The 18,767-nt window shown below is 41.1% G+C and overlaps 1 protein-coding gene across 7 annotated transcripts in view; it reads right to left on the reverse strand.

Moving 5' to 3' along the window:
- The window catches only part of MARCHF1 (membrane associated ring-CH-type finger 1), a 482,864-nt gene that overhangs the window by 187,239 nt on the left and 276,858 nt on the right, over positions 1 to 18,767 (reverse strand). Inside the window, exon 2 of one of the 7 annotated variants that reach the window (XM_084626285.1) lies at positions 14,252 to 14,391. The exons of the other annotated variants lie outside the window; for them this stretch is intronic. Within the exon in view, the coding sequence (XP_084482411.1) occupies positions 14,252 to 14,353 (102 nt within the window). The 5' untranslated portion in view covers positions 14,354 to 14,391. The remainder of the gene's footprint in view (positions 1 to 14,251; positions 14,392 to 18,767) is intronic. 7 annotated transcript variants of the gene reach the window in all.

Consider the following 18,767-nt stretch of genomic DNA (forward strand, 5'->3'; position numbering starts at 1 on the left):
TTCCCCATTCTAGTGTAATTCTCACAACACATGATAATCATGGCATGCTTCATTGTGTAAGGATCTCACTGTTCTTTCCTAACTGTTCTGCTAATCCTGCCTGGGAAGATCATCTACAGGAGCAGGGAGGAGAACCCAGGGTCCCTTGCAAAGAGGAAATGTTGCTGGATTCTTTTAAAATATGTAGTTTTAATTTTTTTAAACAGATGCTGCTATATAGCTACACAGTCTTCCTTTAAATAATAAGAATAATCTCTTTGACTGAAGTCTCTTAAGTAGCACTTGTCTACTTTGGTAAAATCCACATGGAATTAGAGCTTTCTTCAGCCAAACAAACCAAGCAACCAAAACAGAGCTTAACCTTACTTCAACTTCATTTAATGAAAAATCTTTTCTAAGCAGTATGGAGTCCTTGAGTTTCATACTTCCCCCATACTTCCTGACCCATAGGCTGGGTAAGCCCTTCCTCTGCCTTTTCCCCTCTAAGCTCCTCCTTTCCTAGACATGTCTGAATGAGCTAGTAATTCTCTTTCCTGCCTAATTTAGTGTGAAGTTGTGACATTAAGAACAGCCCAAGGGTAGAAGGCAAGGGGCATCCTGATGTCCAGCAGTGTGTTTCAACTGGCCTGACCAGCCCACTGTACCCCACCTCACTACTGTTATCATTTGCATCTAAAAGCTACCTGTAATATGTCACTGGAAAGCTTATAACTCACCACTTATTCATATCATTGTGTGATGTAGTTGCAACTGATTCAAAGTTATGGACATAAATTATAATTCTTAAAATGTTTGCCAGTCACACAGGAGCTACCCCGCCACAGACAAAGGAATGCAGTTTTGCCACTGGACAGTTACTTCCAAAGTACGTTGAAAGACAATGAGAATACATTTATGTATCAGATAAACAAAGCTATCAACAAGGGGGAAGAGACAGGTTGGTTACATCCCACCAGGGAAGAGAAACTTTATCTGAGCTACAAAGACAGGAGAATCTAAACCTCAAATAATAACCAACTGAATCAACTGATTGAATACAATATTAATGTATCATGTAAGTGTGACACTGTATAAAAATCATTTACATTATTATTATTGATACCATTATTATATAATTGCAAGAAATCTTGTACAAAGTGTATCATGTAATGTATCAATGGAAAAGTTAGTCTGTCAAGTATGATTATCATGGTTAAATCCATGTATCATCTTTGTATTTAAAGTTATGCATATTAGCTATGTATTTGTACCACAAATGTGTTTGTTCTTAGGGTGACACCCACAAGGTAATTTACATACAGTCTCTCCAGCCCATTGTGAATAGACTATTCAAGCTTGGTGGGTCATTAAAAATCAACTCTCCAAATAGCTGTTCCTGAGTACGCGTCAGACAGCGTGGAACCAATGGCGACCCCTGTGATTCAGCAAAACATGTAAGGGCATGTGATATGGACATGTGACCTCAGACTCCATCTTTGTCAGTAACTTTCCATACACAGGGGCTGTGGGCTTTGTTTGGGACTGTAAATTTCCATGCATATGGCAGAGGATATAAAAGACACCGGAGACATCTCCATTTTGCCTCTTTCCTCCTCCAATTCTCTAAACTGCGGATTTATAACTAAAAGAAGTTTTCTGAACTATGGACTGAGGACCTTCCAGTCTTTTGGAAGTTACCAGACTTTTGCAAACCAGCAGTCTATTCCATCACTGCTATGATCCTGATCTATGAACACCAAAAATCACTTGTATGTATATGCGGCAGAGAGTCCTGTGGCACCTTATAGACTAACAAACGTACTGGAGCATAAGCTTTCATGGGTGAATACCCACTTCGTCAGTTGCATGTTATATGTATATGATCCTTTAACCATTCAATAACTCTCTTCTTTTCTTTTACTAATAAAATCTTTAGTTAGTTTACTAAGGATTGGCTGACTGTGTGATATTTGGGTAAGATCTGAAATATATGTTGACCATGGGGTAAATGTCTGAACCCTTGGGTAGAATCTTATATATGGTGACTTGGGTTTTCAGTAATCTCTCACTATATTAGACCTATTTGTTTGGATGGGAGCCAAGGGCTGGAATGCCTGAAGGGGACTGTGTTTGGCTTCTTGTTAACCAGTGTGGTGCTACAGAAGCTCTTTTGTTACTGGTTTAGTGAATCTAATTACAGAATACACCACCAGTTTTGAGAGATTGCCCTGTTTCTTGCAATCTGCCCTGAGTGTGGCATTCTCAGTGTGGTCCATTCCAGACACCCAGTCACAGTAAGGTCTTTTACAAATGCCTATAACACACTGGTGATGAATATCATTATAAAATGTATGTATTAATACTACAGGAGGAATTATGGATACTCATTGATATGTTTTCAAGTGTGTGGCCAAATAAAGGAAGGAACAGTTCCCACTCAGACTGGGGGGGGGGGGCAGGGGGTGACTATTTATCTGTTTTCTTTGTAAATAAACATGGTAGAATCAGAAGCAATGAAAATTTGGGACTGAAGGTGCATTGGGGTCATCTTGTTTGTTGTAATAAGGCTGATGGAAGCCAGAATGGGGCTGAAAAGAGGCTGCTAGGATCAAAGCAGCTGAACCAGAGCTGTGTAAGCACACAGACACTCAGGGTGTGACCTGCTTGTGAAAGTCCCAGGTTGGGGGCTCGAGTAACAAGGCATTGTAAGGTGCCTGGGGTTGCAGGAGAAGTGATGATACAACTCCTCACTGATATAGGTTGCACCTTGAACCTGACTGGACTGTCACAGAAGTATCATATGTGCTTTTATGTTTATTATATATTTGTAATTTCCACATAAACCTGTTTCTCTTTCCTCCAAAACACTAAAAGGTATTTCTACCTAGAAAAGCCAACAGAACATATTTGGAATTTCTAAGCCAATCTTTTTTGCGAAAATAGACAAAAAATGCAATATTTTTTAAAAAGGGAAGAGCTAGTATATTATTTCAAAATACAGTAATTTTGTGAATTCTAGGAAGTTCCTGTGATGAAATGCAGCCTGCAGAATTTCAGAGGAAACATTAATCTTCTGGGAATTTAAAATAGGGCTAAAAATGGAAGCTAAATGCAGTTTCTAAGGAAACTGCCACTGCCTCTCCGTAACACACATACATAGGTGGATACAAACACACACACACACACACAAAGCATGGTACCATAGTTGACTTTGGGGAGAATACTTACAGCTGCTATCAGCAATTTAAAGCATACTTGATCTTCTGCAAGATGCAAGAAAATCCACAACACTCATAGAAGTGAGTACAGAGAGATGAATGGATTTACAGGATTTGTTAAACTGGATGGAAATTCGGTAAACCACCAGCAGTTCGGTTCCTGACCGAAGAAGCACTTAGCTGGGTAATGTTGGAAGTGAAACAGTGGAGCAGAAAAGTTAGACTGGAACAATTCATTTTTGTAAAGATGTAACACTCTTAATCAGACCTTCCCACTCTATAATAACTCCTCAAACAAGGCATAGGAATGAATGTTTATCATGATCATTGTGACAGGGTGTGTCCTCTGCTCCTGAGTTCCTGCACAAATGGCTCTAACACCTCTGGTTTGTAACTGCTGCCATGTAATTTATTTATATTATATCAACTACTAACCCTTTACATTTCCATGCAGCAATTCTATTTATAGTGACATACATTCATCATCCCTTTCTTGCCAGAGACAGGAGAAGGAAGAGATCTTTACATGCAGAGATCTCCCTTACCTGGATGCTGCTGGCCTTTCTTTTTCTCTCTTTCCTATGCACTTCATTCCTGTGCTCCTTTTCTACTTTTGCAGTTAATGGACTAATTATCTCCTTAGCACTCCCCAGCCCTAGCTGATCTAGTAATTAGCCACTCCTTCCCTCAATCAGGCCCTCTCTGGGGGAGCTAATTGGATTTACAGTGACCAGAGTACTGGTTCTCAGCATGGTCACAATGCTATGAAATTCTAAAAGAGAAAATGTGAGGAGGTTTTAGGTGCATTGGATTTAAATATAAAGGACCATAAATGCACATCAGAATTACAAAATCATATAAAAAGATAGAAAAGACCTACTGGATCGCCCAATCCACTCCCTCTTCAAAAACAAAGTCATTCCCTACAGTACATGCAGTGGAACGATGGCTCTTACTGCCACAAAACCTGCCCCCACACCAGCTCCCCCACCACCCCCCTAAAAATAGCAATAGAGTAGGGATTGAGCCCATGCACATGATTTAACCCTGCTGAGTAGGCAGAGCTCATTCAGATATGAGGCTCATGACTCATCAAGAACTGTCCAATAGTCCTGTTCTATCTATTCCACTGGGATACCAAGGACATTGCAGCCTTAGAGTTCCATGAACACCTGCAAAATACCTTGCAAAGGCAGGTAAGGAGTGTAACTGGAGTTGGGTCCCAAAGGGTTAGTCGCAAAGACCCATCTACCTCCCCTGGCTACTGAGAATTATCCTCTTCCTGATGGGTTATCCATTCCCAGGTTCCTGATCCATTTTGCTGTTGTATCTGAGCAATATGGCCCAGGCAGTCTCTATAGTTGTCAATATGCTAGGAAGGAACCCATCCCTTACATTGAGCCCACTACCTCCTCTGCATTATACAGTTTTGCCACAAAAGTGGAAAAATTAAACATTCTCTAACAAAAGGTAGAGAAAGAGCTCACAAAGGAACAGTTATACCATGAGTATACTTAAACCAAACAAGGATAAAATTATGGCACCACTGAAGTTGATAGCAAAGCTTACATTGACTTCAGGGGAGGTAGGATGTCACCCCAAGACTCAAATTGTACCCTACTAGTAGAATTAAATAAGTAATAACAATAACTAGCACTTTTCATCACTTTTTATGCTTTAAAAAGTATTTAAGATCCATAGCCTCATTTTACAGACTGGGAAATAGAGCCGCAGAGAGGTTAAGGGAAATCCAAGACTGATTATAATTATTTAATAGTTATTTTGCAATAACACTCCAGGGCCCCAATCCAGAGTGAAACCCCAGCATGCTAACTGCTATATACAAGAAAATACACAGTCTCTAACCCGAGAATTCTACAGTCTAACAAAACAAATAATTTACAAAGGTCTGACATTTTGGCTTGTTCGGAGGAATTAGCCAGATGTGCTGTGTTTTGGACAGAGTCCAGGGATTTATCCCAAACAGTGTATCTGACTTCTTCAGAACATATGCTCAGGAACTGCTCCTCTGCAAAACAATCAAGCAACTGTCCATAATTCCCTGCTTCCTTCCCCTTGGCTCACTTTTTGTCCAAATCACACAATTTACATGCTTATTCTCTCTGACTCCTCTTGTCTTGCATTTTGAGGGCTCTAAATTTCAATCTATACACTTCAGGAGTAATTTGAGACCTTTGCAATGTAGTCTTTTAAAAGTCATCTTATTGCAAAGCCTTACCAACAGGCATTTCATTAAACACATGTAATGCTTTACCCAAGAGCTTACTAATCAATGTTGGAACATTCTTGTCCTCTGGAACTTTATGAACGTCACATAAAAATGGCAAAGTATTCTTCAATACAGTCTGCTTCTTTGTACGCAGAGCACATGTCAGGGTTCCTTCCCCACTCTGAACTCTAGGGTACAGATGTGGGGACCTGCATGAAAAGCCCCCTGTGCTTATTCTTACCAGCTCAGGTTAAAAACTTCCCCAAGGTACAAACTTTACCTTGTCCTTGAACAGTATGCTGCCACCACCAACCATTTTAAACAAAGAACAGGGAAAGAGACCACTTGGAGACGTCTTCCCCCAAAATATCCCCCCAAGCCCCACACACTCCCTTTCCTGGGGAGGCTCGAGAATAATATCCTAACCAATTGGTTACAAAATCATCAAAGACCCAAACCCCTGGATCTTGGAACAATAGAAAAATCAGTCAGGTTCTTAAAAGAAGGATTTTATAAAAAAAAAAAAGGTAAAAATCATCTCTGTAAAATAGGATGGAAAATACTGTACAGGGTATTCAGATTCAAAACACAGAAGATCCCCCTCTGGGAAAAACCTTAAAGTTACAGAAAACAGGAATAAACCTCCCTCTTTACACAGGGAAAATTCACATAAAACAAAAGAAACTAATCCGCCTTGCCTGGTTTACCTACACTGGTTGCAATATTGGAGACTTGGATTAGGATGGGTTGGAGAAGACTGATTTCTGCCTGGCCTCTCTCAGTCCCAAGAGAGAACCACGTAAACAAAGAGCACACACAAAAGCCTCCCTCCCCGCCCCCAAGATTTGAAAGTATCTTGTCCCTTTATTAGTCCTTTGGGTCAGATGCCAGCCAGGTTAGCTGAGCTTTTTAACCCTTTACAGGTAACAGGGTGTTGCCTCTGGCCAGGAGGAATTTTATAGCACTGTATACAGAAAGGTGGTTACCCTTCCCTTTATATTTATGACACGCCCCTCAAATCACAGATAGGGTGAAACGCTGGTTGTGATTTCTTCCTAGAGCTCTAGGAGAAAACAGAGTTAATAAGACACATGCATGTCTAAATGTACTACTAACTGTATAAAGACTAACAATATTTCCCTCTTCTTAAGGACAATTTGGACCAGTTGATTCTGGGAAACTTTCAAGGGAGAGTGCATCAGCCACTTTGTTAGAAGCTCCTGAAATGTGTTGTATGTCAAAATCAAAACCTTGGAGAGCTAAACTCCACCAAATAAGTTTTTTGTTATTTCCCTTGGCGGTATGAAGCCACTGTAGCGCAGCACGGTCGATTTGCAGGTGGAACCACCGTCACCAAACATATGGGTGTAGCTTTTCCAGAGCGTAGACAATGGTGTAACATTCCTTTTGTCTGATTGACCAGTTACTTTCCTTCTCAGACAGCTTCTTGCTGAGAAACACTACAGGACGGAACTCTTGATCTGGTCCTTCCTGCATTAAAACTGGTCCCACACCACGCTCGGACGCATCTGTGGTTATTAGGAACAGATTGTCAAAGTCTGGGGCCCTTAGCACAGGGTCAGACATGAGCGTCGCTTTAAGCTGGTTAAAGGCCTTCTGACACTCTTCAGTCCACTGAACTGCATTTGGCTGTTTCTTTCTGGTTAGGTCTGTCAGTGGGGTGGCGATTTGGCTGTATTGCGGTACAAATCGCCTGCAATATCCAGCCAAGCCTAAGAAGGATTGGACCTATTTCTTTGACTTTGGGACAGGCCACTTTTGGATAGCATCCACTTTGGCCTGTAGGGGGTTGATAGTTCCTTGACCCACCTGGTGTCCAAGGTAAGTCACTAAGTTTAGGTCTATTTGACACTTCTTAGCCTTAACAGTTAGTCCTGCCTCCCTTATGCGCTCAAGGACTTTTTGTAGATGTTCCAGGTGTTCTGCCCAGGAATCCGAAAATACGGCCACATCGTCTAGGTAGGCGACTGCATATTCTCCCAATCCCGCTAGGAGACCATCTACAAGTTTTTGGAAGATGGCGGGTGCATTCCGCAGCCTGAAAGGGAGCACATTAAATTCATACAGCCCGACAAGTGTGATGAAGGCTGAACTTTCCTTGGCGGATTCATCCAGCGGTACCTGCCAGTACCCCGGGTTAAGTCCAAGGCAGAGATGAACTGGGCCCGTCCCAGTTTCTCCAATAGTTCATCTGTGCATGGCTTTGGATAGTTGTCTGGGAGAGTTACAGCATTTAGCTTACGGTAGTCCACGCAAAAACATATCTCCCCATCTGGTTTGGGAGCTAGAACCACTGGAGATGGCCATGCACTGCCAGAGGGGCAGATAACACCCATCTGTACCACATCCTGGATTTCCCATTCTATAGCAATTTTAGCTTGAGGAGACACCCGATAAGGTTGGGCTCTAATTGGGTGAGCATTACCTGTGTCAATGGAGTGGTATGCCCGTTCAGTCAGTCCTGGGGTGGCTGAGAACGTCGGCGCGTAGCTAATGCACAGCTCCTTGATCTGCTGTCGCTGCATATGCCCAAGGGTCATGGAGAGGTTCACCTCTTCCACTCCACCAGCACTTTTCCCTTCGTAGTAGACACCTTCAGACCACTCAGCGTCATCTCCTCCCTGGGCTGTAAACTGACAAACCTTTAATTCTCTGGAATAAAAGGGCTTTAGAGAACTAATATGGTACACCTTAGGCTTTCGGTTGGAGGTGGGGAATGCTATGAGATAATTAACAGCTCCCAGGCACTCCTGGACCATGAATGGCCCTTCCCACGACGCTTCCATTTTATGGGCCTGGAGCGCCTTTAAGACCATGACCTGGTCTCCTACTTTGAAGGAACGCTCTCTGGCATGTTTATCATACCAGGCTTTTTGCTCTTTTTGAGCATCCTGTAGGGTTTCTTTAGCAATGGCTAAAGAGGTTCGGAGGGTGTTTTGTAGGTTGGTTACAAAGTCCAGGCCATTTGTTTGATGGTGGTAAGGGATGGCAACCAAGTGATTTACCCCATGAGCTTCCCAAAGGCTTTCCGTAGTTCCTGCCAGGAAATTAGTTCCATTCTGTAAGGATGTCGGAGGGCCAACCTACTCTGGCAAAAATGTCCGTTAGTGCCTGGCACAAACTTTTAGCCCTGGTGTTGCTTAAAGCTACTGCTTCCGGCCATCGGGTGGCAAAATCCATGAAAGTCAGTATGTACTGCTTTCCTCTGGGTGTCTTTTTCGGAAAAGGACCCAGAATATCCACAGCTACTTGCTGAAACGGAACTTCAGTGGAGCGGCTGGAGAGGGGCTTTGACCTGGTCTTGGGGTTTTCCCACTCTTTGGCATACCTCATAAGATCGGACATAGGCAGAAACATCCTTGCCCATTCCCTCCCAGTGGAATGACCTCCCCAAACGGTCTTTGGTGCTGTTCACCCCAGCATGGCCACTAGGATGATCGTGGGCTAAGCTCAAGAGCTTTTCCCGGTACTTAGTTGGAACTACCGACTGTCTCTGAGGATGCCAGTCTTCCTGGTGCCCACCAGAAAGAGTTTCCTTGTATAAAAGTCTTCTTTCTACAACAAACTGGGATCTATTAGAAGAGTTGAGAGGCGGTGGGTTGCACTGTGCCTCCGTCCAAGCTCTCTGGAGGCTTTCATCTGCTTCCTGTTCAGCCTGGAACTGTTCCCTTGATGCTGGAGACATTAGTTCCTCACTGGATAGTGGACCTGGGCTTGGTCCCTCTGGAAGTGATGCAGGTGATGGGGCTGTTTCCACTGATGGTGAACCGCTCTCCGCTGGTGCACTCTGGGGTATTTCAGGCTCTGGCTGAGCCTGTTTTGTAGGATCATCTGTTGCTGCTGCCAGTGCAGGCTCAGTGGTGCCCTCTGGTTTTGGAGCTGTAGATGGGGTTGCAAGCACTGGACTCAGTGCTGGCAATGGTTCTGGTGCTGCTTGCTTCACCAGTTTTGGTTCGGGGACTGGCTTTGGCTGGATCTCTGGGACTGGATCCACTACGGCCGTTACAGTCGTTGGCAGGGGATCCAGTTCCACCTCCTCCATCTGGGTCTCTGGTAACACAGACGGGGCACTGGTGGAAGGCTCAGGAACAGGGATAGGTGTGGAAGCTTGCTTAGTCTGGTTGCGGGTGACGATTCCCACCCTCTTGGCCAGCTTTACCTTGTTGGCCAAGTCTTCCCCAGCAGCATGAGAATGGGATAATCATCACAGACTGCAAAAGTCCACATTCCTGACCAGCCCTTGTACTGGACAGGCAACTTGGCAGTAGGCAAATCAAAAGAGTTGGACTTGAAGGGTTGAATCGTCACTTGGGCCTCTGAGTTGATTAAGCTGGGGTCCACTAAGGATTGATGGATAGCTGTCACCTGCGCTTCAGTGTCCCTCCACACTGTAACCTTCTTGCTGCCCACACTCACAGTTTCCCTTTGCTCTAAGGGCATCTGGACCTGAGGACCTTTGGTGTGACCCCGGTGCAATGAACTGTAATCTGTTGGGGTTCTTGGGGCAGTTGGCCTTCACATGCCCTGGCTCATTACATTTAAAACATCGCCCAGTTGACTGGTCACTGGGGCAAGGTGGGTTGCTGGAGAGTGGTGTGGTGGGACGATAAGGTGCCTGGGGTTTTCCTTGGGATGTAGGTGGGGCCTTGGGTTGCCCCCGGTGATAGGGTTTTGTTTTGGGTTGCCCCTTCTGATAGCCGCTCCAACTGCTACTAGTTTTTTTTCTTTTCTGCTACCTCCACCCATTTGGTTCCAATCTCCCCCACCTCGATTACAGTTTTGGGCTTCCCATCTAGGATGTACCTTTCTATTTCCTCAGGAACACCCTCTAAGAACTGCTCCATTTGCATTAGGAAGGACATATCTTCTGGAGATTTAACACTTGCTCCCGATATCCAGGCATCCCAATTTTTCACAATGTGGTAGGCATGTCGGGTAAATGAAACGTCTGGTTTCCACCTTAAGGCTCTGAACCGCCGACGAAATGCTCAGGTGTTAGCCCCATTCTGACTCTCACCTGGGTTTTAAAAAGTTCATAACTGTTCATGTGTTCCTTAGCATTTCAGCCGCCACCTCTGCTAACGGTCCACTGAGCTGCGGCCTCAGGTCTACCATGTACTGGTCTGTGGAGATGCTGTACCCAAGGCAGGCCCTTTCGAAGTTTTCTAAGAAGGCCTCAGTATCATCGCCTGCCTTGTAGGTGGGGAACTTTCTGGGATGGGAAGAGGTATCTGCAGGATTGCTAGGGTTGGTTGGTACATTCTGCTGAGCCCTTGCCTGCTCCATCTCCAGTGCATGCTTCCTCTCTTTTTCTTTCTCCTCCATAGCTCTTTTGTGGGCAGCTTTCTCTGCCTCCACCCTGGATTTCTCTGCCTCCATCTCCAAGCACCTTAAGGCCCTCTGTCTATCATGCTCTTTTTGTTTCTCTTCAGCTTCGAATCTGGCTAGCTCTAGTTTATTAGCTGCTTCATTGGTAGTCATTTTCCTGCTTTCTTGTGCTTAACTCTAGCTATACCTGAGAGTTAGGGGGGAAAAAAAAACTTGTGAATTTCTCTGCAGGAGGTTAGCTACCCTGCCTTTAGGTAGAGAAAACTCTAGCTCAAAAAAGAAAAATCCCTTTGTAAAAAAACTAACACTTCTGTCTCCAAATAGATAGAAAACCCTCTAGCTGCTCTCAGTTTAAAAGAAGACCTCTTCAGGTTTGTGCTTTTGGTTCAAAATGATCCCACCGCTCTGCCACCATGTCAGGGTTCGTTCCCCACTCTGAACTCTAGGGTACAGATGTGGGGACCTGCATGAAAGGCCCCCTACGCTTATACTTACAAGCTTAGATTAAAAACTTCCCCAAGGTACAAACTTTGCCTGTCCTTGAACAGTGTGCTGCCACCACCAACCATTTTAAACAAAGAACAGGGAAAGAGACCACTTGGAGACGTCTTCCCCCGAAAATATCCCCCCAAGTCCTACACACCCCCTTTCCTGGGGAGGCTTGAGAATAATATCTTAACTAATTGGTTACAAAATCATCAAAGACCCAAACCCCTGGATCTTGGAACAATGGAAAAATCAGTCAGGTTCTTAAAAGAAGGATTTTATTTTAAAAAAAAAAAAAAGGTAAAAATCATCTCTGTAAAATCAGGATGGAAAATACTTTACAGGGTATTCAGATTCAAAACACAGAGGATCCCCCTCTGGGAAAAACCTTAAAGTTACAGAAAACAGGAATAAACCTTCCTCTTTACACAGGGAAAATTCACATAAAACAAAAGATAAACTAATCCGCCTTGCCAGGCTTACCTATACTGGTTGCAATATTGGAGACTTGGATTAGGATGGGTTGGAGAAGATGGATTTCTGCCTGGCCTCTCTCAGTCCCAAGAGAGAACAACGACAAACAAAGAGCACAAATAAAAGCCTCCCTCCCCACCTCCCACCCCCAAGATTTGAAAGTATCTTGTCCCCCTTTCTTTTTTTTTTTTTAAACTATTAAGAGAAACCTGTTTACCAATTCCACCTGACATGTCTCGTCGAAACACCTTTTAGTCACCTATTAGTGAGTCATCCATAATTTCACATAGAGTATTCTTACACATACTTTACAATTATATTATTTACAAGTGTGTTATTGGTTTTCAAATGACACTGCACAAGGCATCTTTTGTACAAAAATCATTGCAGTAGGTGTGAATACCGGGTGCTTAAGGCCACAAAAGGATTGGGGGAGGGTACAATACAATTAGATCTACAGGCATATACATTTCTCATATAGATATATACCACTGTAATTTTTTAATAATTATAAATAGATACATACAATAAATAAATGCCAGCTAACCTCACTGGCCCCTCAAGCTATCATTAATCAGTTGAGCTGGAAATATAATCCAGACCTCCCAATTACAAGTTCCAACTGCTGCCTGCTTGACCGTAGTGCTTTGCTCTGAGATATTCAAATTGATAAGAACTGTAACAGGAATTAAGGACACAATTGGGCTCTAAATACAGATTTTCATGTATTTAAATTATGTGGTGGGGTAAATTCTCTTTAGCACCTGGAGTTCACCAAACATTATCGCCATCAAAGTGAATGGGAAACACACTTGAATAGGATTCAGGGCTCACAAGTTTTGTTTTTCTCTCACTCTCTCTTCCTCTCTCCTTTTACTTTCAGATAAAGTACATTTCATCTCCAAATATAACTATCTTAAATTCTTTGGAATTATATAAACATTAAGTATAACAATCTGGAATTATCTGGCTTGCTTTTTATCCCAACAGAATATAGTACATGAATGCCAAGAAACTAGTGAACTTTGCCAGGTTAAATAACCCTAAAGGGGCTTTTTCACCAGAATTTGAATCTCTGCTATGTATCTTGCTGCAGCTCTGTATGTTCCCTCTCCTCCTCCAGCACCTCCCATACGACCACATGCCTCTGTAAAGAAACCTGGTTTTAAACAAGTTTCAGAGTAGCAGCCGTGTTAGTCTGTATTCGCAAAAAGAAAAGGAGTACTTGTGGCACCTTAGAGACTAACCAATTTATTTGAGCATAAGCTTTCGTGAGCTACAGCTCACTTCACGAAAGCTTGTGCTCAAATAAATTGGTTAGTCTCTAAGGTGCCACAAGTACTCCTTTGGTTTTAAACAATTATTTGCTTTTCTGTTTTGATGTCAGCTCCATGTTTCGACAACTGTTCTCTTCTTTCTGGTTCCCTGTTCTAATGTTTCTTCTTGACATCTTTTTAGTAATGCTTGACTTGAAATGCCTGCCTCATGTAAAACACTGAAAATGTTAAATATTCCTGAAATGGGAAAACTAACAGATCATTTGTTTTCCTTTAAGGAACAATTCTCCATCACATTAACACAAAAGTTACAATAGGAATTTCAATAAAAAGAGAAGTGTCTTCATAGAATAAATGCCCAAGTCAAAACAAGTGACAAAGACTGAATGAAACTTCAAAGGAGGCCAATTTAACACTCAATTTCATGTAACCAATGCATATACCATACTGTAACATCTTGGAGAGAGAGCGTCACAAATGTAAGTCTTAACATGTTCATTTTAAACTTAATTAACTGTTACAAAGTTTTTGAATAATAAACCTACAACCACAGCATTAAATAAAAAGGGGAAAAAATAAGTTGATTTAAGAGGATTACACTATTCATATCCAGCAGGAGCCAGGTCTTGTTTTACATCAGAAACTGGGCTTCCAGCTAGTGTCCTCTTTCCATTTTAGCAAAGAGAAATTGTAAGCATTTCTAAAATTTCATCCACAGTGTATCAAATATTCAACTCAATACTCTTCTAATAGACAGGTAGTGTTCAGTACAGTTTTAAAAGAACTGAATACCCAAACTATTTTTATTGGTGCTAGAGCCATTTGGCTAGGGGCCAGACTCTGCAACCTGTATTGTCTTTACTGTATGAATAGTCCACTGACCTAAATGGGTCTACTTGTATGAGTAACACCTGCAGGTGCAGACCTTAATCAAGTCACAGTGGGGCACATTTGACAGTCTGATACCATTTTTCAAACCAAAGAGAGTAAAAGTACAGGTTTATCTCAGACATTTTCTTATTACTAAGACAAGATTAAGATTGTGGCATGAAAAATGGAATGGACGATGCATGACAGAAAAGAGGGAAAACTGGCAAGTGAAAAACCAAAAATAGCAAATGATGCCAAAGTGATTCAAATATAGAAAGATGATGGACAAACGCTACTTTTCTTAAAATTTATTTTAGCAGTTTTGAGGTTCATCTGCATGCCGTCATGAAACATAACTTTTCACTCACCAAGGTAGAGGTATGTGAAGCATCACCTGAGACCTCGGGTGTTCTTGTGATGTTTGGGAGTCTGTGAGGGTTACGAGCTATCGCTTGACACCAGCCCAACATTTTCTCCTTCCACTTATCCCTTCTCAATTTCTGAAATTCTGAAAATAATTTACATTCCCTGAAACATTGACACTTTAAGTTTGTTGCGTGCATGCCTTTACACAGCGCTTTAGACTGTGTCTAAACAAGGTAATAAACATTTTTTACAGAAAAAGTGTAGTTGAAATAAACCATGCAGACGAAAGAGAACTGTATACTTATGATATGTATTACATGCACTCATACTATTTCAGTACCAGAAAATTCCCTTATCTAAAATTAAAAATATCTCTTGCTGAAACATGCCACCTTCTAGGGGAGGTTGTTTTCAGGAATTATATTATAGCCTAGCTGTGAAAATGGTATTACCCGTATGGCTCCCACATTGCCTGAAACAATCAACAGATATCAAATTTCATCCAGGAGCCTTAAAGGTGTGCAGCAAAGTGAGTATAAATCAACTGGGTGAACATACACACACACACTTTCTCAGCCTGAACAACTTGCATCAGACAGGGGAAATTTTCACTACAAATAGCAAAAATATCAACACACATGCTCTTTTAGATACATTAGCTATATATAATACATAACCTGTATGGAGCAGAAATTGTACCTCACATTTGTTTTAGCTATATTGGCGCTGTTTGACTGAACATTGTATTTTTATCATGGAGATAACTGGAGATCCATCAGTGGTAGTTTTCTAGTAAATGTGAAAAGTCTACAGGAAATGTAATATTTTCACTTGTAAAATTTTACAATCTACTTTTCCACCACACTGCCCAATTTGAAATGGTATAGTTAGGTCTTTAGTTAAATCATTACACTGCCAATTAAATATCAAAAATAATTTGGAGTAATTATTTTTCACAGCATCTGAAGCAATTAACAATCTGGTGGTTTATAACATTTCAAGATTTAAAATAGGCCATTCTATAGCATTATGAAAAGTAACATAAAAAGCTTTTGCTAACAGATTGATGAGTTATTACTACTCTTAATGAGAAATGATTTGAATTAAATGGATCTGAACAATGTAAATGGGGAAACGATAAAGACCTTTCATGAAAATCAAGACCAAAATGTTTAAAAGAACTGCATTCTTAACAACAAAGAAAACTCTGTGTGGGTGTAATTCTATCCATTTTAGTTTTCCCTATAATGTTAATCACTGTAGTATCTAAGTGATGAATAGGTAAATCAGATTTACCTGCTGACAATTATATCTTCACACTTCTCGGGTTCTAATTATTGACCTACCAGTTGTCCAAGAATAGATCTCAAGACATAATATTTTGATAGGCATTCACATATCCTGGTATTACCATTCCCAAACCTTCTGCCTTATGTAATGCTTAATTAAAAGAATTAAATGAATGAGGCAGCATTTTTCTATTGGTTAAAGCATGGAATTAAGTCAAGACACTCAGGTAACAGCTGTAGTTCTGTCCTACTTGTGATGGGGTAAATCACAATCTCTTTGAGCATGATAATACTTACCCATCTTTCTTAAGTGTATTGAGATCATCACATGAAATGCAAAGTATTAATATAAAATATTCATCTAATCAATGTAACATGCATTTAGTCGAATCCATTTTCATTTTAGTGAGAGAAAAATCTTTCTTGTAGACTCTTTTAGCGATCAATCATTCAAAGTATGAGCAGTCTGATCCAGCAAAGGATTTACTCATTTGCTTACAATTAAGCACTGGTTAATCTTACATGCTTACAGATACGTATTATTTAAGAGCTGCGTTGGATCAGAGTGCTCAGCATCTTGCAGGATTAAGTCTTATAACAAACTATCCATTTTAAATCATGTTTCTTGAATAATGTCAAAAGTAACATGAAATTGGCACAGTTTTGTGTCTTTAAAGTAACATGCAACCATTCAGCCCTGTGCACAAATTATTATTAAATCCAAAGGGTAAAATATGTAACAATCAAAACAGTCTACAGGTGCATAAACAGCTGCTGTCCTTAAAATATTAGATAATTAAAAATGACAATATGAGTTCCAAGTTTCCAAAAATTATTTTTAGTGCCTATCCAAACACCAGATTGAAGGATTCATACACAGAATAGGTTCAGGATGAGCAGCAATAATGCAATCATCCCCATATTATCCTTCAACATTCCCCAAACTCTAGTCTGGGAAAACTACCTCTTGGTATGAAAAGACCATCCATAGTGTTCATGTTCATTCTAAAGCCTTCATCGACAATGCAGTAAGGATAATAACTGTTGTTACGTATGATGCCATTTTCTGGTGTTCTAAATACCGGTCACACTGCTCACCAAGCAATTTTGGAATGGCAGCAAATCTTGATTCCTACTACAGCTGGTCAAAAATTTTGACAAAAAGAACAATAATTTAGTCAAAAAATGCTGTTTTGAGGAAAGTAAAATTGTTTTATGAAAACATCTTGATTGCTTTGAAATTTTTTGTATTTTCAGTATAGTTTTTAAGATTGTTTTTAAAAAACAATTAAAAATGTTTTGCCACGCCGTACCCCGATTAATGACTGAGTTTTGTCACATGGAGCCATGTGTTGTTTTGTGATTGGACGTGGGTACCTATAATTACAGGGTGACAATGCAATTAGTTCCGTTGACCTACATGTGCCAGAGGACGAACTGTTGCTCTCCTTTTAATGGTACTTGGGGTTGGTCTGGGGTGCACTGTGTGACTGATCATTTGCCTGTGCAGTTTCCAATAAGGATGCTTAGCTGTAATTCCCTTCTACACCAATCTCTGGAGAGAGGGAATGGATTCAGGGCTGTTTTTAATTCCTCTGATCATTAAAATTGGTTGTCCCTTGGCTAGTCTCTCGGGGATTCTGGGCAAGCCTTACACAATGTGGGTTGAATCATTTGCTAGTGGGGTTCCCATCTAGGACTTCTCGGCCATGCCCCTCTCACCACGAATACGGATTTTGTTTCTTTGGCTGATTAACCATTTTGTGTCTGTGTCCACATACGCACATGCATCCTTGGAGCCTTGGAACAATCTGGCTTTTCTCCATCCTCTACCCACAGAAGCACTGAATAAATAAACTCAAATGGCCTATCTTACAATTTATCCTCTGGGCTGAAATGTAGGAATCGATCACCAAATTGCTTCATTGTTTCATGTTTTTCCTTTTGACAGTTTTCAATTTGAAATTGGTGAAATTTTTCCTTTTATGTAAGATGTTTAAATTTAAACATTTCATTTCATGACAAAAATTTCAAAATTCTGAATTTTTTTGATTCAGCTGATATTTCTCTTTAATCAGAACTAGTCACTGCAGACTTGTATTGGATTTGAGAGAGTGATGTAGAGGCAGAAATCTTCATTGTCCATTAGACCCAAGATCTATGGTCTCCTAAATGCTTGTACACAGACATTTTTAAGTCCCAGCTAGCCCAACTTTTTTAATCTTTTCAACAGTTCCAAAATGTTCACTGTTCCACTTATTGTGTGTCATTGTAAACATGAAGCAAGATTTGTATCCATGAAGCCCTGTTTACCAAGTGTCTAAATAACATTTGACCCTTTGCTGAAGTTTAAATGGTCACTTAAAAAGAAAAAGAGCTTTACTCCACTGGCTATTCATATACAACTTGAGCAATTCAACGATCAGATTAGGAGAAAAGTAAATGGCAAAGCTGTTCATTCCCACAGCCATTCCATCAAGATCTTATTTTAAAGTTATCATGATTTCAGCTAATAAATGCAGTGCTTAACTTGTGCCAGGGCTTACCAGGCCTGAGCCCCGGCACCTCTAGGCTTGGCAATTCATAGCCCCAGCCTCTCTGGGCTTCCCATGTCAGTCATTAAAGTTTAAAAAAAATTGCTTGAGCCCTGGTACCTAATTGCTTGAGCCTCAGCACTTCTTTCATTACAAATTAAACACTGAATAAATGGCCAAGCGTACTGAGTGATATAAAAAGCTGAAACAAAAAAGTGAGCCCTTGAGCATGAACATATTTATATAGTGGTGAGAAAGCTAAGCACATAGATCTTATCTGATCAGCTTGAATAAGTTGAAAAAACTTAAGAGCAATAAAATGACTGGTGGCTGGGTCCCTGAGGCACTAGCCTTCCCTCACTCTAGGCCAGATCATGAACCCCTAATTCCCAGTGGAGAACAGTGACTCATATAAGTAGTCCTACTGAAACTAATGGAACTACCCATATGAGTAGATGCTTGACAGGGTTCACAATCTTACCCTATGTGCTTGATACATTACATGGTTGCAGCCTTGGCTACAGAAACTTACAAAAGCCAGGAAAGCAGGCAGTTTAAATACATTAGTCACCATCTCAAAGGTAGATTACAAGGCTAGTATTTAAACATTGAAGTTAACTACAGTCTAGCCACAATGTCAATAAATGTGTGTTAAGAAAGCAGCACTGAGACACAACTAGTGATCACAGAAACTA

The sequence above is a fragment of the Lepidochelys olivacea genome (genome assembly GCF_965140295.1).
Source record: "Lepidochelys olivacea isolate rLepOli2 genome assembly, chromosome: 4".
Classification (NCBI taxonomy): domain Eukaryota; kingdom Metazoa; phylum Chordata; order Testudines; family Cheloniidae; genus Lepidochelys; species Lepidochelys olivacea.